Raw genomic sequence first — 24,276 nt, 5'->3', positions numbered from 1 at the left:
CCTAAGTAGATTCTGCATTGTCAGTACAGAGCTTGATGTGGGCTTGAACTTCTGAACTGCGCGATCATGACTTGAGCTGAAATCAAGAGTCCAACGCTTAACTGACTGAGCCCCCCAGGCACCCCCATAATTTGATTTATTTCACAATTTCACTTCAGTTTGGCAGTATATATTTTCTTTTAGGTATTAGACAAAAGATACATCTCAAGGCTTTTTGTAGGACCTTTAATGATTTGTAATTTTGCTTATACAATAGTAGCCATAATTTCAATTTATTTTGAAAATAGGTCCAGAGTTTACTTGAACTATAATCATAATTTTGAACATTGTTTAAAAATAGGTGCTATGGGGTGGGGGGGTGCCTGGGTGGCTCAATCAGTTTAGTGTCTGAGTCTTGATTTCAGCTCAGGTCATGATCTCGTGAACCGCGAGATTGAGCCCCTCCCCGGGCTCTGTGTTGACAGCGTGGAGCCTGCTTTGGATTCCCTCTCTCACCCTCTCTCTCTGTCCCTCCTCCCTTCATGCTCGCTTGCTCTTCTCTCTCTCTCTGTCTCTCAGACTCTCAAAATAAATAAACATTAAAAAAATAATAAAAATAGGTTCTATCTTATGTGAATTGTATCTTAATAAAGCCATTGTAAGACAAAACCAAACAGTTGCTGCACGTACATGATCTTGACCACTTTGAGCTTATGTCACTGTAAGCCGATATCCAAAAAGAAGCCATTATTCAAATGACTTGAATTATATATAAATCTGAACCAAAAATATTTCTGTTAAATCTAAAGTGAGTCTGAAGTGGTCTTTTGATAGCCAGGGTGTGTGTTTAGTCTTGTTCAACATCAGTATTATTGTTCGAGAAACAGAAAGATCTTAATTATCAAACATAGTTGAGGAACTGGATGTTTTAGATCCTGTTTTCCTGACAACTGCATGTTAATATTTTAAGCATCAAAGCTAGGGGAAAAACCTTTTCTATTTTATAACAGCTACATTGAACTATATAATTCATACCACAAAGTTCGCCCTTTTTAAAGTGTACAATTCAGTAGGTTTTAGTATATTCACAGAGTTGTACAACCATCACCAGAAGTAAGCCATGCCTTTTTATTTATTTATTTATTTAAAAAAATTTTTTTTTTTAACGTTTATTTATTTTTGAGACAGAGAGAGACAGAGCATGAACGGGGAGGGTCAGAGAGAGGGAGACACAGAATCCGAAACAGACTCCAGGCTCTGAGCTATCCGCACAGAGCCCGACGCGGGGCTCGAACCCACGGACCGCGAGATCATGACCTGAGCCGAAGTCGGCCGCTCAACCGACTGAGCCACCCAGGCGCCCCAAGCCATGCCTTTTTAAAGGAAATCTTTACAGACCGTGATCCTTGTATCAGAAAATAGAACATTTTGAACATAATTTCTTAAAGTTCATTTGAACTTTGTCATTACTTTTATAAATAAAAAGAGCAGCCCAAACCAACTTTGGATTCAAGTCCTACTTAAATGTAGTGGGGATTTGTTTATTTAGCTCTGGCTAGATGTGTAGTAAAGACTGGCAAGTGTTAAGGGTTGACGTTCTTGCTCTGTTTCTGACAGTCCGAGTTTGTACTTATAATCAAAGCTGAGTTCTTCTCATTTTTTAAATTGCAAAATTGATAATGCATGAAGTGAATTTGGCCATTTTCTTAATCAGTTTGAAGCTATGAATGGTAAACCCCCAATAATGTCTTTAATATGAGTATTAATGTAAAGTGAAGCTACCTAGAAAGACAACCTCTTTGGTCCTCTATTATTCAGAATGGATTTTGTGTTCTACTGGCTACAGGGTGGCTAAGTTTGAAGTGATAAAAAACAGTTTTAAAGTTAGGACTTCCAGGTAACAGAGTCAGCATGCTGGAGTATCATTCCTAAATATAGAAAGAAACACAGGAGCTAAACACTTTTTTTTTTTTTTTTTTTTTTTTTTGGGTATGTGCTTTTCTTTCTTCCTTCTTCCCTGATGCTCTAATAAATATTCTTCCAAAATGATGAGAACATGTCTTTGTATTTTGTTTTATTTTTATTTTAAATGTAGAGATAGCAATAAGAGTTGCTGAGTTTTATTTTTCTTGCTTCTTTATTTATAGCCTCTGACTGGTTAAGAAAGAAATATATGGTTTTGCCATTAATCTTACCAGCAATTCATGCTGCTGTTTGTCACCTTTTATGCTCTGTTTACTGAATTTTTCACTGTTTAATTTTCCTTTCCAGGGCTTTTGGTGTTGAACTAAACTATATAATTGTCTTCCCTAGCATGTTGTTTTTAACAACACATTACAGAGTGGAAGGGCTAGCAAATATGGCATTTTCTTTATATTCATTAGAGTTACGTGGTAACTCTTTGTAGCAGTAAAGTTTTATTAATCTCCGTGACTTTTACTTGGTTAATAATTGGTAATCACAAAAATGTGATGGACTATTGATTAAAATGAAACCAACATGAAGAATATGCAGCAAGGGGAAAACTGTTATAAAAATTACATTTGTGGATATGAGAAAAAACAATAAATGGATATGGATTTCCCTCCCAGGACATTGCAGGAACTGTTTACTGAAGAGTGGTATGTCGTTCTGGTGCATTTGTAGCCAGTTCTCTTATCATCTGCCCTCTTCCAAGACTTCAGATGAGGCAAGGGCCCCATCCTACTGCCTCCAGAATCTTCCTTGGCCTTTTTGTGGAACTGTCATGAAAGACCACACTTGTAGATGAATCAGCTACCACTTTTCACGAGCGACATGACACACATGTAAAGAAATAACATTTCTAAAAACATTTATTTTCACATTTAGTAAAAAATAGTCTTAAGAGATAAATAGAACTAGCACAGTTCTTGTATTAAACAAAAAAAGGAAATGAATGAACCAGGTGAACGAAAACAAAGCAATACAATGTATGAATGGGAACATGGAAAACATTTAATTTGCCAGTCGTCAAAGAGTTAAAGACAGCAATATTATTTAATTTACACTTATTAAATTATCTGGTAGTAGAATCAAACACAATTGTCTGGTGAAAGTGTATAATTCTACATTGCTGGTGGCAGTATAAATTGGTGCTATGATACTTTTTGAAGATGATTTAGTAATTTCAAATACCACAAGATTTTTCTTGTTTGTTTAATTTTTTTAAGTGTTTATTTATTTTTGAAGGAGAGAGAGACAGAACGTGAGTGGGGGAGGAGCAGAGAGGGAGGGAGACACAGAATCGGAAGCAGGCTCCAGGCTCTGAGCCGTCAGCCCAGAGCCCACCGTGGGCTCGATCTCACGAATCGTGAGATCGTGACGTGAGCCGAAGTCAGATGCTTAACCAACTGAGCCACCCAGGTGCCCCACCACAAGATTTTTCATATCTTTTGATTTAAGATAAATTTCTAAAAGAAGAATGACTAAGGAATTAAATCCTCCAGATGGGAAAGAGTGTATTTGTAGATGTTCATTGTGTCATCATTCATGATAGTAAAATACTGGAAGTAAGTACAGGAATACTTAAGTAAATTCTAATATTTCAGCACGTTGAAACATTGTGAGACAAAATGGTAAATTTAAGGGTAGGTAGCATCATAGAATGATGTGTATTATATAATGTTGCATGAAAGAATTTGGAATTATATCTACAATGAGTATAATTCTAAAATTATTCATGGACTACTTGCAGAAGAAATATGAAAGAGATAAAGTATAATTATTGAGTGTGGTGGCATTTAGATTAATGAAAAAATTTTGTTTCTGCAATAAAATAAATTCCAGATATATTTTTAAAATAGTGAATATTTTCTTCTTCCTTTCTTATCAGTAATCCCTGCCTAAACCCTTTGGGAATCAAGGGGTAAGAGCTAGATCAAGAAACATATTGGCTTTGTATATGAGCTGGGAATATTTAGATACCAGGAAAGGGGAAAGGATAAATTAGGAATAGTCCTGTTTTGAGTAATTTCTGCACCCAACATGGGTCTCAAACTCATGACCCCAGGATCAAGTGCTGCATGCTCTGCCGAGCCAACCAGGCACGCCTAGGAATAGTCCTTTTTCATATTTTTTCTACTCTATCATGTTTACTTTATTACCCACTGCCATATCACCATTGCTTTAAGAAGCAGTGTGCCATAATAGACTCAACACAGGATTTAGGTCAGCAGGCTGAGTTCGAATTCTGACTCCATCACATGTTGGCTATGTGACTTATAGCAAATAATTTAACTTATTCTGCTTTTCTTGGTTGTAAAAGTTTTGGGAGAATTGATTGAGACTCTTGTTGTTACTGTTTTTGTTAAGCTTGTTTTGTTAAGCTTTGTTGAAATAGGAAAACGAGGACATATAATTAGCAGACTGAATTTAATGGATGTTCAGAATACTTCTGAAAGTTTTTTTTTTTTTTCTCTGTTACAGGGATCTTTTATTTAGCCAGATGTATGACAAATTAAGTGAGAATTCAGTGGCTAAAGGAGTGTTTTTGGAGTGCCTTGAACCATATATTTTAAGTGATAAATTGGTGGGGATGACGCCCCAGGTAATGAAAGACTTGATTGTTCATTTCCAAGATAAAAAGTTAATGGAAAATGTGGAAGCCCTCATTGTACATATGGATATCACCAGCCTAGATATTCAGCAGGTGAGTTTATACAAAATTTACTAATATATGGAATAAACAACATTCCTTTATTGATTATACTTACCTGACTGATTGGGCCTCCCTGTGCCTTCTAACAACCCCAGTTGTTTACGGAGCGCTTTTGGTAAGATGTCTCTTAAACTTGTCTTTGTCAATATTTCTTAGGACTGGTCTTTAGTGAAAGCTAGGTTATGAGCTCCTGCAAGCCAAGAGTCTTCTGTTTCTTTGAAATCCACCAAAGCACTGAGCATAAAGTTTACATTTGGTAGTTGCTCAATAAATGCTTATTGACTAATCCTTCTTCATCCATTTGCTTATTCACTAGTACATTTTTCATCCTACAAGTGAATTTCAACTATGAGTACTTCCACTCAAATAATAGAATATTTTTACTTTTAAGAATATGATGCCATTTTTCAGAAAGGTACTTTATATGTCCAGTGTTCATAACTTTCATACATTGAGTTTTGAAATGCAGAACACAGTATAAGAAGCAAATTACAGGATGTCTTAGCTTGACCAGCCAGCCCATTGTTTGATAATCTACCTCCAAGTGTATCTGAGGTCTCTACAGTAAGTTTTCAGTCCTAAATTGAGGAGCATTATATATTTTGGCCTTAGACATTTCACTCTATTTTTTTTTTTTTTTTTTTTTTTTTTTTTTGAGACAGACAAAGCATGAGCAGGGGAGGGTCAGAGAGAGAGGGAGACACAGAATCCGAAGCAGGCTCCAGGCTCTGAGCCGTCAGCACAGAGCCCGATGCGGGGCTCGAACCCACGAACTGAGAGATCATGACCTGAGCCGAAGTCGGACGCCTAACCGATTGAGCCACCCAGGCGCCCCAGTCTATTTTTTTTTTTTAATGTTTATTTATATTTGAGAGAGACAGAGTGCAAGCAGAGGAGGGGCAGAGAGAGAGGGAGACACAGAATGGAAGCAGGCTCCAGGCGCTGAGCTGTGAGGACCCAGCCCTACATGGGGCTCAAACTCACAAACCACGAGATCATGACCTGAGCCGAAGTCGTCTGCTCAACTGACTGAGCCACCCAGGCGCCCCTAGACATTTCACTCTTAACTGTTCAGTTCCATATTAGCCCTAGTAATGAGCATGCCACTTCTGCAAAGGTACAAGGTCCTAATAAGTAAGCAAGCCCTGTTGGGCTAAAATATGATGACTTAAAGATCTTTGACCAAAAGTACTTTTTTAAAAGGTGCAAAGTCACACAGAAATGAAGGGCTTGGAGAAATAGTTATTGTTTTCTTCCTGGAAGCTCTTTATGAATGGCTGTGAGTTTGCTAAGTAAAGCCAGATACTTTTATGTGTGCCTTTCTGTTGTGTGGGTAATTTGGCAGAGTTTTCATGTCAGATAATAAAGTGATTTGAGAGCATGTTATCAATCTAGTTTGATTTACCCATACTAGTGTAAGAGAAATTTCTCATTTCTTGTCTTCCCAATATTTTTAGCTTTTCCCCAGCACTATGTAAATATAAATATGCTGTAGTGTTTTTTATGTTAAAATAACAATTTAAAAACATCTCTTCAGTTTCCCTTCTCTTCATATCAAGCCTTCTTTCCTTCTTCCCCATAGGTTACTGCCCCATGTCACTCTTCCTAGTCATGGCCGAATGTCTTGAAAGCATCATCTAGGTTGTACTTCCATTTTTCCCACATCCTAATAACTCTTCAACCTTGCTTTTAGTGGATCAGCTATGCCCTCCATGTTCACTATATCAAGTCATATTTTTCACATTTTACTTACTCATTTGTTATTAATTCGAGGGGCATTCAGTGTAAGGCTCCGAGGATGCTTCAGTGACCCTAGTGGACAATGCTTATCCTCTTAGAGGCTTACATTTTAGCCAAAAAGTTTGACAACAAACAGATAAACCAGAAGTATAAAAAAATAAGTGTTATGTTAAAAGTCAGTCAATATGGTAGAGGATGTGAGGCTACCTTATAGATTGGTTAACTGTAGAAAATCTCCCTAAGGAAGTAACATTGAGTCTGGAATCTGATAAGAAGGAATCAGCAATGCAGAGATCTTGGAGAAGATTGTTCCAGGCAAAAGCAACAGCTAATGCAAAAAAAAAAAAAAAAAAAAAAAAAAAAAAAAAAAAAAGCCTCGATGTTGAAGTTACAGATAAAAGGCAAATAGACTTGGAGCTTGGTTGAAACAGAGAGGTAGTCCTTTCAGGGCAAGGTCCAGATTTTTCCATTTTATTCTGAGTGCTCTGGGAAATCATTAAGCGGTTTTAAGCAAGATGACTCTGGTTTACTTAGGTATAACAGAATGAAGGTGGGAGTCAAGATCAGAAGAAGTAAGATTAATTAGACACTGGTTCAGGAGGTGGTCTTGACCAGAGATGGTTGCAATGAGATGGAGAGAGATGGCCTGATTTTGGATATGTTACGGCAGTAGAATTGATTTGCTAATGAATCGGATGCAAGAGTGTGGAAGTGTGGGAAAGAGAATTTAAGGATGACAGTTTTTTTGGCTTGAGATAAATGCAGGTAGTGATGCCTCTAAGAAGATTGGAAGACTGGATAGGTCAAAGTTTGAGAGACAAAATCAGGAGTTCTGTTTTTATTTTGAGATTGCTATTAGATATTCAGGTGAAGATACCAAGTAACTGGTTGGATATATGGATCAGAGGGGAGGTAGGGCTAAAGCCGTAAATGTGTTAATCATCAGTACAGAGATGTATGATCACAGCACTGGCTCATAGGGTGGTTAGTGAGAGAAGAGAAGAGGTCCCAGAACCTGCCTCAGTCTCAAGACTCTCCCATGACACCTCACCTCTGTTTTTCCTTTTAATTCTCTGGTTGGTCCTTATCATTCTCCTTTGCCAACCTCTGCTCTTCTAACAGCCCTCTTCCCTTGTCCGTTGGGAGTGTAACTCTCATAGAAACAGAATATAAAGTACTGTACACTGCAGGTCACCACTGTTCCTCTTCTGAATATTTTCACAATCAGTTCTCTCCATCCTTAAACACTTCAAGCTTCTTTCTTCCGTAGACCTTCATCCTTACTGCTTCAGCCCACATAGTCCCTAGAGTTCATCTCTGCTTTTGCCTCTCATTATATGCATCCTTTAGGTCCTAAGTTAAATATTGCTTCCTCAGGGATGACCTTCTGAATACTCTAGAGCACAGTCAGGTTGCTTTGTAACCCATCACATTTGTAAATGAATTATTTGTGTAATTGAGTAACTTCCCCAGGTGTAACTCACATATCATTTTCTGCCCCTCCCTTCTTTTGTTAAGTGTCCAAGATGAACAGTAGTTCTGTAAGACTAAGTTGAGATTTGTCTGATCTATCACTTTATCTCTGATGCCTAGGAGTGGGCCTGAATGAATATAAGTGTTCAGTAAATAATTTGTAGAGCTATTGACCAAGGGCAAAATGAGTATGGAAAGGGGGAGGATGGAGAGAAAAATAGACATTGGGGATGTTTGAAAGCAGCCATTGTACAATTAAAAGTAGTATTGAACCTACAACAGCTGTTACCCTGACATTGTGTTTGAGTACTGTTGATCCTTGAACAACAGGATTTTGAACTACACAGGTATATTTATATGTGGAATTTTTTCAATAAATACAAGCACAGTACTGTAAATGTATCTCCTTCTCTTTATAATTTTATTAATAACATATTTTCTCTATCTTTATTGTAAGAATACAGAATATAACACACATAACATATGAAATAGGTGTTACTTGACTATGTTATCAATAAGGCTTCTGGTCAACTGTAGGCTATTCGTAGTTGAGTTGTGGAGGAGTCAAAAGTTATATATGGGTTTTTGTGTGGGGGTGAGGAGGGGTTAGCGCCCCTAACCTCCACATTGTTCAAAGGTCAACTGTACTTCAGTTTTTTTCAGAGAAGGACTAAGAAAGATTAGGGAAGAGTATTTAAGATCTTCTCCATTGTTAAAGCTTTAAGGAAAATAATTGGTGAGACAACTCTTCTTTTTACAGGTAGTTCTCATGTGTTGGGAAAATCGTCTGTATGATGCTATGATCTATGTTTATAACAGAGGCATGAATGAATTTATTAGTCCAATGGAGGTAAGATATTTCCTAACTTGGACACACATTTGCCTATGAATGGCTTTTTTTCCTATTCATTTACTTTGAATAGATTCTGTTTTCATCCAATCATTGTTTAATTTCTTGTAGATATATTATTAGACTTGCACCCATTTTAGCTTGGGGCGTTAGGTGACCTTGAATTTCATACCTTCTGCCATTGCTTTCTTCTTTGTCTGCATAAATAGGTATTTAAATCCCAGGGAGCAATAGATAAAAGTAATGCCTGCCTGTTAGACTAAGTTGGTTTGTTTAAGAATTTTTGATATTATAGTAAGTTTTCCAAAAGGTATAAAATATTCATATACTTACTGTGTGTAGTAAATGTACTATTAAGAAATATTATTTGTAGATATATTGTGCTGGGGGAAGGTCCTGATAATGGTGGAAGATCTTTATTTGTTAATTGCTAATTTGTTGCTTTTTCCAGTTTAGCACTTACAGCATGCATTATAATTTATTCTCCTAATCACTAAAAAGCATTTGGTCTTATTTTAAAAAGAACCAAATGCCGTATCCACTTTGTTATTTGCCTTAAATTGAGGACAGAATTGTAGATAATGGATTGTGGATATAGGTAGCACCCTGCCAGCCCATTGTTTTATTACAATGACTAATTACCTGGCTTAGAAGAGCCAGGCATCTGTGGAAGGCATCCAGTCAACCTTTTTTTTTTTTTTTTTTTTTTTGCATATTTAATGGCTATCCAAAACTGTCTTCGGTATTGCTAATTCAGCAGTTGTCTTGTGATATTTCATGCTTTCTTAAAACACCCTTAGCTTCGTAGGTAGGTGAATATTACTCTAATTCAAAACTCCTCCAGTTTTGGTTGTCCCTCTCTTCTCTTGGTCAGTTTCCAAAATGTGCCACAGCCCTCTTCCCCTGGTTTTGACCCTGATTGTCTGTGTGTCTAGTAAGGATTTTTTACACTTGAACATCTCTCAGCTGCTTTCCTTCGAAGTCCAGTACTTCCCTGGAAAGAACTGTCAGCTGGCTCCTCAGTGAGATCCAGGACCTCCCTACATGCAAAAAATGTTTTGTCTCACTCTTAAACCACAGTTAGGAAGAATTAATGCGGTTTCTGTGGGATGCTGCAATTGGATGGTCCGCGGAGGGAAAGCCCCGAGAAATTCCCAGAGAATCCGGGGAGAGCTCCAGGCCATCAGAGGGTCTCATTTGGGCCACCAAATGTTGGACATCCCAGTTGCAAATGTGGGGCGCTCTGATCACATGTGGTGAAAGAATTCACCCAAGGCAAAAGAGAGATAAAAGTTTACTGAATACACCGCAAAGGTGTGGAAGGCAGGCAGGACAGCAAAGGAGAGACAGCAAAGGCAGTGGTGAGCGGCCACAGTTACAGGGTGAAGTCAGGGAATATGGGAAAAATGGAATTTTCTCTTCTTTGGTGATCTTAGGAACTGTGCGTGGTTATAATTGGTCAGTTAGGGACTGTGGCTATTTTGAGGTGGGTCGCTCAATGAACCTATTTGAATTGCCTGTTTGCTTTCAGCTCCTTGGTCTTGGTTGCCGTGGGCCCTTTTACCTTGATCAGGTTTCCATTGCCCAACCCTGTTCTCTAAAAGCGGCCTCTACAATTTCTGCCTTCTCTCAAAATAATCCTTAGAAACAGATTCTAATTTGATATATTCTATGGTGATAAAAATGATTGCTGGGTTTTTGTTATTGTTGCTTTTTAAATTTTAGTTTTATATGTGTGTGTTTTAATCCTCAAAATCTGGTTTGCATTTATATCTACACATCTCAGATGGGCTGTGGGCTATTAAGGTTGCCTTGTTTTGTGTTAAGAGAAGTTTTCAAGTTTAATGGTTTTCAGAAAGAGCTTGGTATTTGTTATTAAAGAGTCATTTGGAGAGTTTAGCAATGGGAGGTTAGGTAGGTGTGTTCTGTGATTCCGTATTTGTAACTTTCTGCTCACAAGGAAATCACTTGTCATTATTTAGAGTTTAATTATTTTAGTACTTAAAGAGGTCTAAATTAAAAGGTCTCCTGCCTCTTGAGAATTTCTAGATTTTCTGGAATGACAGTGTCATCATATTTGAGATGACTACCAGGGTCTCTGAAATCTTTCCTTAGTTCTAGCTGTGGCTGCTTCTGAGGTAAAAGTAGTGCCTTGTGTTGGGAGGGAAAGCACTTCCTCTAGGAATTTAGGTCTCAGTGGGGGGAGGAGGGCTGCAGATTAGCTGACAAAAGACAGATTAACAGGAGAAAAGGAAAGGTTTATTCACACAAGTACTGGGAGCACTTAGTAATGAGGACTTTACTGACTGGCCGGAGCTAAAGGTTTATACACCTGTTTAACAAAATGTTGGTTAGCGGGGAGGGAGGGATTTAGGGCCTTCCTAGGAAAATAAGGATTGGTTTTTTTGGCTAATGAACAGTTTGATTTGCAGTTCCCAGTTCTAAGGGCCTGTCCTCTCCCAAACAGGAAACTCCCTCTGAGGAAGGCCAGTGTAGTTTTATCATTAATCTTACTGTGTTTTCAGAGGCTGTGTTTAAATTTAGATAATGTTTCCTTTTGTGTCTGCTGTTCAGATGTTTTCAGTTTAAAATAATCTTCATTGCCATTTTGGTGGGCTATTAATCCCTTCACTTTTTTTTTTTTTAATCATTTTGAGGAACCTAAGGATATTTATATCAGAAATTACAACTCAACAAACACCTTCACCTAACTGGTATTTACTAAATGGTTTCTTTCAGTGAGGAATATGATAACAGTTGTTTCCTAGTGATTCTTCAATAATAATTTGTGTCCACCTTAAAAGTTTTTGTATTTAATCCCAATAGCAAATAACTGATTTATTCAGAGAAAGGTGATTAATAGTATAAGATTCTTGATTGTTTTTTGAAAATATAATTTTTTAAAAAATGATGGCGATTGTTTTATTTTTAATTTTAATGCAGAAACTTTTCAGAGTCATTTCTCCTCCTCTGAATGCAGGAAGAACACTAACAGGTATTACTTTTCTAAGTCTTAATTTTTTTCTCCTTTTTCTATTTTAAGATATTTAAATTTCATAAAATTCAAGTTTATGTGTGCAGTATGAATTTTGATACTCGTATATAATCATATGATCACCACCATAATCAAACGGTAGAAGGAGCTAGAGTTCCTTCACACTAAAAAGTTTCCTCCTACCCGTGGTACTCAAGCTTTTCCTCCAGGCTGACCTCCATGCAATCACTGATGTACTTTCTGTCACTACATTTCTTGTAAGTGGAGTCATACAGTAGGTGATCTTTGGTGTTTTATTTCTTTCACTTAGCTTTATTTCTTCACTTTTACTTCACTTGTTTGTAGAGACACATCCATCTTGTTGCATGTGTTAGTATTTTGTTCACTTATACTTCTGAGTAGTATTTCATGGGTTGGATGTACTGTCATTTGTTTATTCACCAGATGATGGACATTTGAGTTGCTTCCAATTTGGAGCTGTTCTAAGTAATGCTGCTACATTAGTGAACAAGTTTTGTTTCTAATTAAACTTTTTTTATGAGGAAATTATAGAGTCACGTGCAGTTGAAAGAAATAACACAAGAGATCATGTATTCTCTTTACCCAATTTCCCCCAGTGATAACACTTTGCAGAACAAAAGCACAATGTCAAAACTGGATATTCACACTGATAAAGTAGAGATACAGTTTTATTAACCACAGGTATCCCTTATTTTGCCTTTTCCCCCCATCACCCTTAGATATGAATAAGTTTTTGTGTGGGCAAGCTCCCAACCTATTTTGTCCCCTCAAGTGGCCATTAGGTTGCTGATTTGTACAAGGCTTTTGGTTTTCAGAGCTCTGGTAAAGCTGGGGAAAGGGAGATGGGACTAGGTAAAGTTAAAATGCCACAAAGCTCACAGAAATGAAGAATGCCTTTGATGGGCTCATTAATAGACTGGACATAGCTGAGGAAAGAATCTCTGAGGTTGGGGACATAACAGAAAAGTTAAAAAAAAACAAAACAAAACTGAAAAGCCAAGGGAAAAAAGACTGAAAAAAGCAGAAGAGAACATCTAAGGCCTGTGGGACAAGTACAAAAGGTGTAACTTACACATAATGGGACTGTCAGAGGGAGAAGAAAGAAAGGAACAGAAGCAGCATCTGAAGCAGTAATTACTGAGGATTTCCCCAAATGTATGTCAGACATCAAACCACAGATCCAGGAAGCTAGGAGAACACCAAGCAGGACAAACAACAAAAAACCCCAAACCTAGGCTATTATATTTAAATTGCAGAAATTAAATCTAGAGATTCTGAAAGAGGCCACAGGGAAAAAGAACCTTACTTACAAGGAGCAAAAATGAGAATGACATCCAACTTCTTAGAAACCATGCAGGAAAGAAGAGAGTGGAGTAAATATTTAAAGTGTTGGGAACAAATACTTAAAATGTTGAGAGAAAAGCCCGTCAACATAGAATTTTGTATCCTTTGTAAAATTATCCTTCAAAAGTGAAGGGGAAATAGACTTTCTTAGACAAACAAAAATGGAGGGAATTTGTTGCCAATAGACCTGTCTTACAAGAAATATTAATAGAAAATCTTTAGAGAGAAAGAAAATAATATAGATAAGAAACTCAGATTCAAGAAAGAACATCAGAATAAGTGAAGGTAAAACAAAAACTTTTATTTTTCTTATTCTTTTTTCCAAAGAATTGTAGAACTTACTGTATAAGAATTGCTTTCCAGAATGCCATCATTGCCACTAATGATTACGGGTACACAACTGTCAATTCCATCAGGTCTCTAGATCAGCATCCAAGTACAGATTCTTATGCAGCAGCAACACACATGCTGCTCCTAGCACCATGGAGAGTTTTACACGAGTTTAACTTGAACAGAACTTGAGAAACAGGGCTGTAAAGGAGAGCAACTCGAATGCCACGAATGGAACATAAAAGTGACGCCACCATGGAGTCAGGCAGGCAAATGAGAACACATGTCTTTCTGGGCTCTATGGTACAGCAAAATTTGAAGCACAATTTCCAGGAAAAAATAAAACAAAACAAAACACATTTCCCCTCCTTATTGTTTTATCGATCTGGACGCTTTGTGTTGCGTGTTGAAAAAAATTTCTGAAATTCAGTTCACAGAGGACAAGAGGACAGGGAATGGACTTGATTCTTTCCCTGCTCTGGTGTTCACTAGACATGGGCTGGGGAGGGAGTTTGAGCTCTCTTCAAAAAACATTGGCCTTTGCCAGGACAGACATGCATGGCTGTTAGTGCCCCTTGCTAATTGGTCTGCAGAGACCTGGGCTTTGTGAGGGAAATGATCTTCCTCAGAAGGAAACTCAGTTGACAAGCAGGGAAACTATGAGGAGTAGAGAAAGTGCAACCTGATTCCCCTCTAACCAGCCACTGCTGAGGACTCCAGACTTTTTACTGGGAAAAGGGGGCTGCCTCAGTGATGCACAGTCTTTTCAAAGACAGTGGCATGTCAGCCAACATCTAGGGGACTGAGTGTACCCCCCAGAAATATGTGGTCCAGCAGAGAAACCAAGAGCTTAGCTCCAACAGTAGTTTCCAGAAACATACTGCCCAGTTTTCTCAGGATGTACCCCGACTTTTACAAGCTGCTCTGCCATGAGCCTCTGCAAATGGCGTCTTCTGGTCATGGAGTCTAGGGATGTTGCAACGTTGAGGCCTGGACTGCAGTCCTGAGGTGTAATTGGAGTGGTGTCCTCTACCCCGAGGCCAGCTGAGGTCAGGAACCCACTCCCCTGCTTCCTTCCAAACACAGCATATATAGACCACACCACCAAGCAACAAGATTCAAACAGCTTGGCTCAAGAAGAACTCTGTTTTTCTTATTCTTAATTGACCTGTCAGGTAATAGTTCAAGATAATAATAACAATGTATTTGATTATGTGTGTACGGATGCTTGTGTGTTTTATGTTTATGTATAAATGAAATGAATGGGAGCAAGGACACAGGAACAGGAGAGAAGAATTAAGAGTATTTTGTTAGTGTAAGATACTTCTAGTACCTGTGAAGCGGTATAGTGTTACGTGGAAGTAGATTTGGATTGTAAATCATTAGTAGATTTATGTTGCAAACTTGAGAGCAACAACTTAAAAAAGGATGTATAATTGATATACTAGGAAAATGAAAAAACAGAATTATATAAAATGCTCAGTTAAAACTTCAAAAGGCAGAAAAAGTGTTGAAGACAAAACAGGAATAAAGAGTAAGGACAAGAAATAGAAAACGGTAAAATATGGTAGGCATTGATCCAATAATCATTTAAAATGTCGATAGTCTAAATACACCAATTAAAAGAAAGGGATTATTAGAATGGATCAAAAAATAAGACTCAACTAAAAGCTGTGTATAAGAAACATTTTATTTTTAAGTTAAATTTTAGTTAACATACAGTACAATATTGGTTTGAGGAGTAGAATTCAGTGAATCATCACTTATATACAATACCCAGTGCTCATCACAGGTGCCCTCCTCAATACCCATGACCCATCTAGCCCATCTTCCACCCACCTCCCTCCATAAACCCTGTTTGTTCTCTATCATTAAGAGTCTCTTGTGGCTTGTCTCATTTTGTTTCCTCTCCCCCCATATGTTGTTCCCCCCTCTTCCCATATGTTCATCTGTTTTTGTTTCTTAAATTCCAGATGTGAGTGAAATCATATTTGTTTCTCTTATTGACTTATTTCACTTAGCATAATACATTCTGGTTCCATCCACGTCATTGCAAATGGCAAGATTTCATTCTTTTTGATGGCTGAATAATATTCCATCACACACGCATGAATACATGCACACACACACACACCCCACATCATCTTTATCCATTCATCAGTTGATGGACTCTGGGGCTCTTTTCCATAGACTATTGTTGATAATGCTGCTATAAAAATCGGGGTGCTTGTCCCCTGTGAATCTGTATTTTTTTTATCCTTTGGGTGAATACCTAGTAGGGCAATTGCTGAACCGTAGGGTAGTTCTATTTTTAGTTTTTTCAGGAACCTCCATACTCTTCTCCAGAGTGGCTGCACCAGTTTGCATTCCCATCAGCAGTGCAAGAGGGTTCTGCTTTGTCCATATCCTTACCAACACCTGTTGTTTCTTGTGTTATTAATTTTAGCCATTCTGGCAGGTGTGAGGTGGTATCTCATCTTTTCATGTGTTGGTTGGTCATCTGGATGTCTTCTTCGGAAAAGTGTATGTTCATGTCTTTTGCCCATTTCTTCACTGGGTTATTTGTTTTTTGGGTGTTGAGTTTGCTAAGTTCTGTATATATTTTGGATGCTAACCCTTTATCAGATACATCATTTGCAGATATCTTCTCCCATTCCATAAGCTGCCTTGCAGTGCAGAAGCTTTTTATCTTGATGAGGTTCCAGTGGTTCATGTTTACTTTTGTTTCTCTTGCCTTCGGTGATGTGTCTAGTAAATTGCTCTGGCTGAGGTCAGAGAGGTTGCTGTCTATTTTCTCCTCTAGGTTTTTGATGGTTTCCTGTCTCATATTTAGATCTTTCATCCATTTTGAATTTATTTTTGTGTATGGTGTAAGAGAGTGGTCCAGTTTCATTCTTCTGCATGTCACCGTCCAGTTTTCCCAGCACCATTTGTTGAAGAGACTGTCTTTTTTACATTGGATATTCTTTCCTGCTTTGTCAAGGTTTTGTTGACCATACAGTTGTGCATCCATTTCTGGGTTCTCTATTCTTTTCCTGTGACCTATGTGTCTGTTTTTGTGCCAGTACTATACTGTCTTGATGACTACAGCTTTGTAATACAGCTTGAAATCTGGAATTGTGGTACCTCCAGTTTTTTCTTTTTCTGGATTGCTTTGGCTATTTGGGGTCTTTTGTGATTCCGTACAAACTCAATGATTGTTCATTCTAGCTCTGCAAAAAATGCTGGTGGTGTTTTGATAGGGATTACATTACATTTATAGATTACTTTGGGTAGTATAGGCTTTTAACAATGTTTGTTCTTCCAATCCATAAGCATGGAATGCTTTTCCATTTCTTTGTGTCCTCTTCAATTTCTTTCAGAAGTGTTCTATAGTTTTCAGAGTATAGATCTTTTACCTCTTTAGTAGGTTTATTGCTAAGTATCTTATTGTTTTTGGTGCACTTGCAAATGGGATCGATTCCTTGATTTCTCTTTCTGTTGCTTCATTATTGGTGTATAGGAATGCAACTGATTTCTGTGCATTGATTTTATATCCTGTAATTTTGTTGAATTCATGGATCAGTTCTAGAAGTTTTTTGGTGGAATCTTTTGGGTTTTTCATGTAGAGTATCATGTCACCTGCGAAGAGTGAAAGTTTGACTTCCTCCTTGCTGATTTGGATGCCTTTATTCCTTTGTGTTGTCTGAGTGCTGAGGCTAAGACTTCCAATACTATGTTAAACAACAGAAGTGAGAGTGGACATCCCTGTCATGTTCCTGATCTCAGGCGGAAAGCTCTCAGTTTTTCCCCATTGAGGAAGATACTAGCCGTGGGTATTTGGTATATGGCTTTTGTGATGTGAGGTATATTCCATCTCTTCTTACTTTGTTGAGGGTTTTTATCAAGAAAGGATGCTGTATTTTGTCAAATGCTTTTCTGCATCTATTGACAAGATCATATGGTTCTTATCCTTTCTTTTATTAATGTGGTGTATCACGTTGATTTGCAAATATTGAACCAGCCCCACAGCCCAGGAATAAATCCCACTTGATCATGGTGAGTAGTTCTTCTAATGTACTGTTGAGTTCAATTTGCTAGTATTTTATTGAGAATTTTTGCATTCATGTTCATCAGGGATATTGGCCTTGTGGTTGTCCTTTTTAGTGGGGTCTTTGGTTTTAGAATCAAGGTAATGCTGGCTTCATAGAATGAGTTTGGAAGTTTTCCTTCCATTTCCATTTTTTGGGAACAGATTGAGAAGAATAGGTATTAACTCTTCTTTAAATGTCTGGTAGAATTCCCCTGGGAAGGCATCTGGCCCAGGACTCTTGTTTATTGGGAGATTTTTTTTTTCTTTTTAAATCTTTATTCACTCACAGAGTGCGAGCAGGGGAGGAGCAAAGAGAGAAGGAGACACAGAATTTGAAGCAGGCTCCAGGCCCTGAGCTGGCAGCACAGAGCCTGACGCAGGGCTCGAACTCACAAACCATGAGATCATAACCTGAGCCAAAGTTGGACGCTCAACCAACTGAGCCACCCAGGTGCCCTGGGAGATTTTTGATTATTCATACAATTTGTTTGCTGTTATGGGTCTGTTCAAATTTTCTATTTCTTCCTCTTTCAGTTTTTGTGGTATGTGAGTTTCTGGGAATTTGTCCATTTCTTCCAGATTGCCCAGTTCATTGGCATATAATTTTTTTCATAGTATTCTTTTATAATTGTTTGTGTTTCTGTGGTGTTGGTTGTGATCACTCCTTTTTCATTTGTGATTTTATGTATTTGGGTCTTTTTTCTTTCTGATAAGTCTGACTAGGGGTTTATCAATTTTGTTAATTCTTTCAAAGAACTAGCTCTTAGTTTCATTGATCTATTCTATGGGTTTTTTTTTTTTTATCATTTATTTCTGTTCTGCTCTTTATTATTTCCCTTCTTCTGCTGGTTTTAGGACTCTATTTGCTGTTCCTTTTCTAGCTCCCTTAGGTGTAAGGTTAGGTTGTATATTTGGGTCCTTTCTTGCTTCTTGAGATAGGTCTGAATTGCAGTATACTTCCCTCTTAGGACTGTCTTTGCTGCATCCCAAAAGTTTTGGACTGTTTTGTTTTCATTTTCATTTGCCTCCATGTATTTTTTTATTTCTTCTTCAATTCCCTGGTTAACCCATTCATTCATTAGTGTGATGTCCCTTTTTTTAATTATTTATTTATTTATCTATCTATCTATTTATTTATTTATTTATTTATTTGAAAGAGATAGCAAGCCTCAGAGGGGCAGAGAGAGAGGGAGAGAAAAATACCAAGCAGGCTCCGTGCTGTTGGCTCAGAGCCCGACATGGTGTTTGAACTCACAAACTGTGAGATAGGGGTTGATGAAAAGGGAGAGATGAATAGGCTGAGCACAGAGGATTTACAAAAGTGAAACTATTCTGTACAACTGACAATAGTGTAATGGTGTTCATATGTCAGCATAAATTTGCCAAAACCCAAACATAGTATACACAACATTAAGAGTGAACCCTAATGTAAACTATGGACTTCATGTGATGATGTGTCACTGTAGATTCATTGATTATAAGAAATATATTACTCTGGAGCAGATGTTGATAGTGGGGGAGATTGTGTGGTGTGGGGATAGGGGATATATGGGGAATATCTATACCTTTCTCTCATTTTTGCTGTGAACCTAGTGAAACGTCTCTAAAAAATGAAATTTATTAATTAAAAAAATTGGGATTGAAGCATATTATAGTTACTCATAATTTCAAGCAATTCAAGTTTATTTGCACTTATGACAACACAGATCTGGAGTACAGTAAAACCTTGGTTTGCGAGCATAATTTGTTCTGGAAACATACTTGTATACCAAAGTGAATTTCCTCAGAAGAAATAATGGAAACTCAGATGATTCGTACCACAACCCAAAAATACTCATATAAAAATGATTATAATACTGTAATATAATACAAAATAATAAAGAAAATACAATATAGAAAGGAAAATAATTTAAACTGCACTTCCCTTTGAAAACCTTCATGGCTGCTGTGAGGGAGATGAGAGAGGAGGGTTATTGTGCAGGACGACTTTCACTATCACTGATGGAATCACTGCTGTTTATTGCCTCAATGGAATCTTTTTTGTTTTGTGCAACTTTAACAAGGAGCCTATCCAGTGACACTTTCTTTTGCCTCCTTTTGAGAATTTTGTGGAAATGTGACATTGCATTGTTGTTAAATAGATTCATTGCTCTCACTGCTACAGCCTTATTTGGGTAGTGCTTTTCTACAAAATTTTGCACTTTTCCCACATTTTATACATCTCCCTAATCTCATTTGAAGTGAGGGATTTCTCTGCCTTTTTCTCCTCCTTCTCTGCAGGTGAGATGCAGACACAGACTTCTTATAAAATCTTGCAATATCGGCCACTTGCATACCTCATTCATACTTGCTCGATGATTTCCTTCTTAACTTCCATTGTAATCATCTCCTTCTTACTGCCTTTCTTTTCAGCCTTTTTCTGCATGCAGGCCATTGTATATGCTCGCATGGATGTTGGCTACAGTACAGTATTAATAAACTCTTGGCATATACTATATTTAATGTAGCTGGCAGCAGAAGAAAGGGTCTATATCTGGAGGCAGCCTAATCTAGAATAAAGCAAAGCATTGCTAAGCTATTGTATGGAAAAACAAGGAACTGTCCATAGGTGCTCTGAAGTGACAAAAAAATACACTAGTGCCAGTTGTGGGCACCTTCCACCGTTCTGAAAAATCACAGATTACTGCCAAACACCGTGGCCTGAGACCGAGCATCTGAGCAAGGGGAGATGATCACCCACAATCCTGCAAGTGAAAGAGAGAAGAACCACTGGGTCAGTTGTGATCATGTGACATTCAGCATCTTGTACTACTCATATTGCAAGACATCACTCGTTTATCAAGTTAAAATTTATTAGAAATGTTTGCTTGTCTCATGGAACACTCACAGAACAAGTTACTCACAATGCAAGGCATTATTGTATTTAGAAAGGATTACTGATTAAGAGATGTACACTTGCTTACATTATGCTCACTATTCATATACCAAAAGTAGAAATTTCAGTTTATTATAACCAATCGCAAATTCCTATAATCTGCACACCAAGAATTACTGGTCACTTCACCCACTCTTGAGGCTCTTACTTTATTGTCTTGTTGCCCTTGACCCCTTTGCCTACACCTGATATAATTATATTTCTGATTTCTTTTAACCAAGAGATAGACTTATATTATCATGTGACAGAATCTTACTTTTTAGATGTAACTTAGAATAAAAAGGGTCCTAAAGATCATTTAATCTAAGTCTCTTATTTTAAACATTTGTGAACAGTGGCCTTCACAACCCTAGAGCACAGTGGGTGGTAAGAGTCCATATTACAGATGAGAAGACATTATTAGTCCTTAATATTACTTAATTGGTCATGACCTTTAACTCATCAACTAACTGCCTGCTCTACACTTTACCCTGGTCCCAAACTATTGGTTAAGCCAACAATATATGGTTCTCTACCCTCAGATGTATTCCTTCTTCTGTATGCTTCATTGACTCATTGGTTTTTTTTGTCTGTGAAAAGAATCTAATGGAAATTCTAAAAACAAGAATTAAGGTGGTTTTTTCTCTATGTATTCTTTAGGAAGATACTTAACTCAAATGCCGAGTTTTATTTTTTGTTTCCACATAAAGATTTTATTTCTGAAAAGGTTTTGAGAGAATTGCTGAAGATACTTTTTCTGTTTTAGATGAGCAAGTTGTTATGGGCAACAAGCTGCTTGTATATATTAGGTAAGAGATTTTTTTTTAATTTATCTACGTGTACTTTTTCTATAATCCCCCCCCCCCCGCCCCGTATTCTTAGAGGTACTGTCATGTCCTATGTGTATAGTGCTTTTCATGTTTCATTGCTTGTACAGTAGTGGTTTTCAACCATGGGTGATTTTGTCCCCCATTGGTACACCCTCCCTGCTCCCCCCCCCCGCCCCGATCTTTGGCAATGTCTAGAGACATTTTTGCTTGTCACATTTGGGGCTGGGAGAGATATGCTGCTGGCATCTAATGGGTGGTGGCCAGCGATGTTGCCGAGTGCATAGGGTAGTCCATACAACGAAGAATTATCTCTGTCAAAGTATCAATAAGGCTGAGGTTGAGAAAGCCTGGTGGTAGAGTATTTTATTTTTAGCACTGGAAACTCTGTGGAATATGTGTTCTCTCTCTTTTTTATAAAAGGGCAAGAGATGTGTTTAGGTCATGAAAAAGTTAGTGACAGAGGTTAAGCTGTGAAATGTTTATCTCCTCTCCTTACTCCTCAAACAGAATTCTTTCCACAAACTATGGAGGCTCAGAATTATGTCCCAATAGAACTTTTGGACAGATAGCTGGCTGTCAGGCTGGCAGGGCGGAAGGTGGCAGAACCTGCCAAAGCATCATTTTAGCTCCTATCTAGTGCCAGAGTTAACTTTGAGACCTGTTTCACACTTGTTACATCGATTCTTTAGAAGAACATATGCAGCATCTCCCCAGTACTTTATTGTCTGTACTTTAAATTTCTTAGAATATGCTGTCTCTAATCCAACATTCAAAATTGATGGCTAGTTCAAAGAAGTTTAAAATTTGTGCCTTTCCCCCCAGAATGAGGACATATTCAGAAGACATCTTTATAGTTGAACCCGCAAGGCATAAACCATAAAGCATTAGCCATAAGGAAGGTCTGATTTGGAGGTAGAACTGTATAGTTAATTTCTCATCAGTTTCTCCTCTCCCTGAAGACTTGTTCTGTTGCAGACATTTTCCAGACCTTTGTTAGACTAGCTTGTTCCCTGTCTTTAATCACTGTTCTTAGAGCCACTGGTTTGAAGTTTGTGAGAACATTAGGCTTTTCACTGGTAAAACATAGCGTAATGGTGCCATTAGGTATTTTTCTGGTGCTGAGTATGAGACTTTCAGATAGTCTGTTCTCATTCCTTCCTGTCCACTTAGCGTGGCGTAGGTTTCTTTTAGGAAAAATAAGAAGAAATGAAAGTGCTTACTCTGTCACGGGATGTGTTTATTTCACCACCATCACTGTTGCTCACATTTTCTGAACTGGCTCTCATCTTGATCAAGTTTGAACTTGACGTGACAAAAGCTGAGTGTGCTTAAACACTAAATGAGTATCTTGGGTTTGAGAAACAATGTGTTACCTGGAAGTTAGCCCATTACAAGTCACCAAGTCTGTTCTCCTTATCTTCTAGCTGTTGTCTAGCAGGCCGAGCCTATCCCCTTGGTGACATCCCTGAAGATCTTGTTCCCTTGGTTAAAAACCAGGTTGGTGCTATTTCCACACCTCTTGTTAATATGTACTATATTATGATCCACACCTCTTGTTTTATGATCCACACCTCTTGTTAATATGTACTATAGATGAACTGTAATTGAAGGTTACACGTGAGTCAGGAGCTATCTGCTATGGTAGGAGAGAACCTACCCACCATCACTACAGCCAGTAATGATAGCGGAATCAGGTTAGAGAAGTTACAACATGGTGGCAATTTAAACTAAATTCCACCTGCCTTTATTTTGTCCAACTGGCAGTTGTTGCTTCAGCAAGATACTTTGTAAGGAGAGAAGATCGTCAACTTTTTTTTTTTTTTAAACTTGAAGGTTTTTGAATTTCTGATTCGCCTGCATTCAGCAGAAGCCTCCCCTGAGGAAGAAATCTACCCCTATGTTCGGACTTTGCTACATTTTGACACAAGAGAATTTCTAAATGTATTGGCACTGGTAAGAGATAATATGATTTTAAGATGTTTTTAGAGGAACCAGGGTAATACATTTTTTTTAATGGAAAGAAAGATGTGTATGCAGATACAGTTTTGATACCCCGACAGCGAGCAGTAAACATTTCAAAATGTTTAATTTTGTTGTGCCACCCATATTTTATAATTCTTTATCTCCCTTCCTTTCCCCCTTGTCCTTTTGTCCCTGCTTCTCCCCCCACTCCCCTGTGTCTCTCTGTCTCTTTCTAACACATCCTTATCAAAAAGCTAAAGCAGAATTAGATGTGTGGTACATTTTTGGTTTCATAAATTATATTATTTCATATACTGAATATGGAAGAAGGTTGAAGGACATGTAGTGGTGATGATAGTGGAAATAACTGGAATTTAAAAGGAATCTGGGAGCTTCGTGCTGAAAAAAAATCCTTATACATGTTAAATTAAAGATGGATTTGGGTGAGCCAGGTTGTCTATGAAAATGCCCCCAGGGGAATAATTATATAACACATAATATATCATTCCAATTAAATAGTGTTGTAGTTGTTTTTTAAAAAGCTTTTGATGGTATGGATAGTGCTTATATTACAGTGGGTAGTGAAACAATAGACCCACTAATGTATAAAACACACAAATGTTGCATGTGCACGATATTTAGAGAAAAAAGACCAGAAGGAAATAAGACTTAAATATTATTAGTGATTGTGAGATGGGGCAAATTTCTCTAATGAGCATACAGTACATTTATGAATTGAATAACGTAATAAACTGTTAAATAAGAAGAAAGCCTATGAGAAAGTTAAGATTCCCAGTTATATTATTCTTTTAATTAGTTTATTTGAATATTTGGCTTCAGAAGTAGTAATTTTAATTGCATAGGAAGAAGGGAAAAGAAACTTAGAACTGGAAGTCAGATCTGATTGGTTTAAGAAACCTTGGGGCGCCTGGGTGGCTCAGTCGTTGAGCGTCCGACTTCGGCTCAGGTCATGATCTCACAGTTCGTGGGTCCGAGCCCCACGTCGGGCTCTGTGCTGACAGCTCAGAGCCTGGAGCCTGCTTCACATTCTGTGTCTCCCTCTCTCTCTGCCCCTTCCTTGCTCATGC

The 24,276-nt window shown here is 37.8% G+C and overlaps 1 protein-coding gene across 8 annotated transcripts in view; it reads left to right on the top strand.

Moving 5' to 3' along the window:
- VPS8 (VPS8 subunit of CORVET complex) overlaps nucleotides 1-24,276 on the top strand; it is a 251,146-nt gene that overhangs the window by 81,564 nt on the left and 145,306 nt on the right. For all 8 annotated transcript variants that reach the window (XM_042902959.1, XM_042902965.1, XM_042902958.1 and 5 more), the window contains 6 exons: nucleotides 4,426-4,648; nucleotides 8,631-8,720; nucleotides 11,664-11,715; nucleotides 21,163-21,205; nucleotides 22,651-22,723; nucleotides 23,060-23,179. In XM_042902959.1, coding sequence (XP_042758893.1) covers nucleotides 4,426-4,648; nucleotides 8,631-8,720; nucleotides 11,664-11,715; nucleotides 21,163-21,205; nucleotides 22,651-22,723; nucleotides 23,060-23,179 — 601 coding nt within the window. The remainder of the gene's footprint in view (nucleotides 1-4,425; nucleotides 4,649-8,630; nucleotides 8,721-11,663; nucleotides 11,716-21,162; nucleotides 21,206-22,650; nucleotides 22,724-23,059; nucleotides 23,180-24,276) is intronic.

The sequence above is a fragment of the Panthera leo genome, chromosome C2, assembly GCF_018350215.1.
Source record: "Panthera leo isolate Ple1 chromosome C2, P.leo_Ple1_pat1.1, whole genome shotgun sequence".
NCBI classification, from domain to species: domain Eukaryota; kingdom Metazoa; phylum Chordata; class Mammalia; order Carnivora; family Felidae; genus Panthera; species Panthera leo.
The sequence above is the reverse complement of the archived record's forward strand: the minus strand, read 5'-3'. Positions and strand labels throughout refer to the sequence as shown.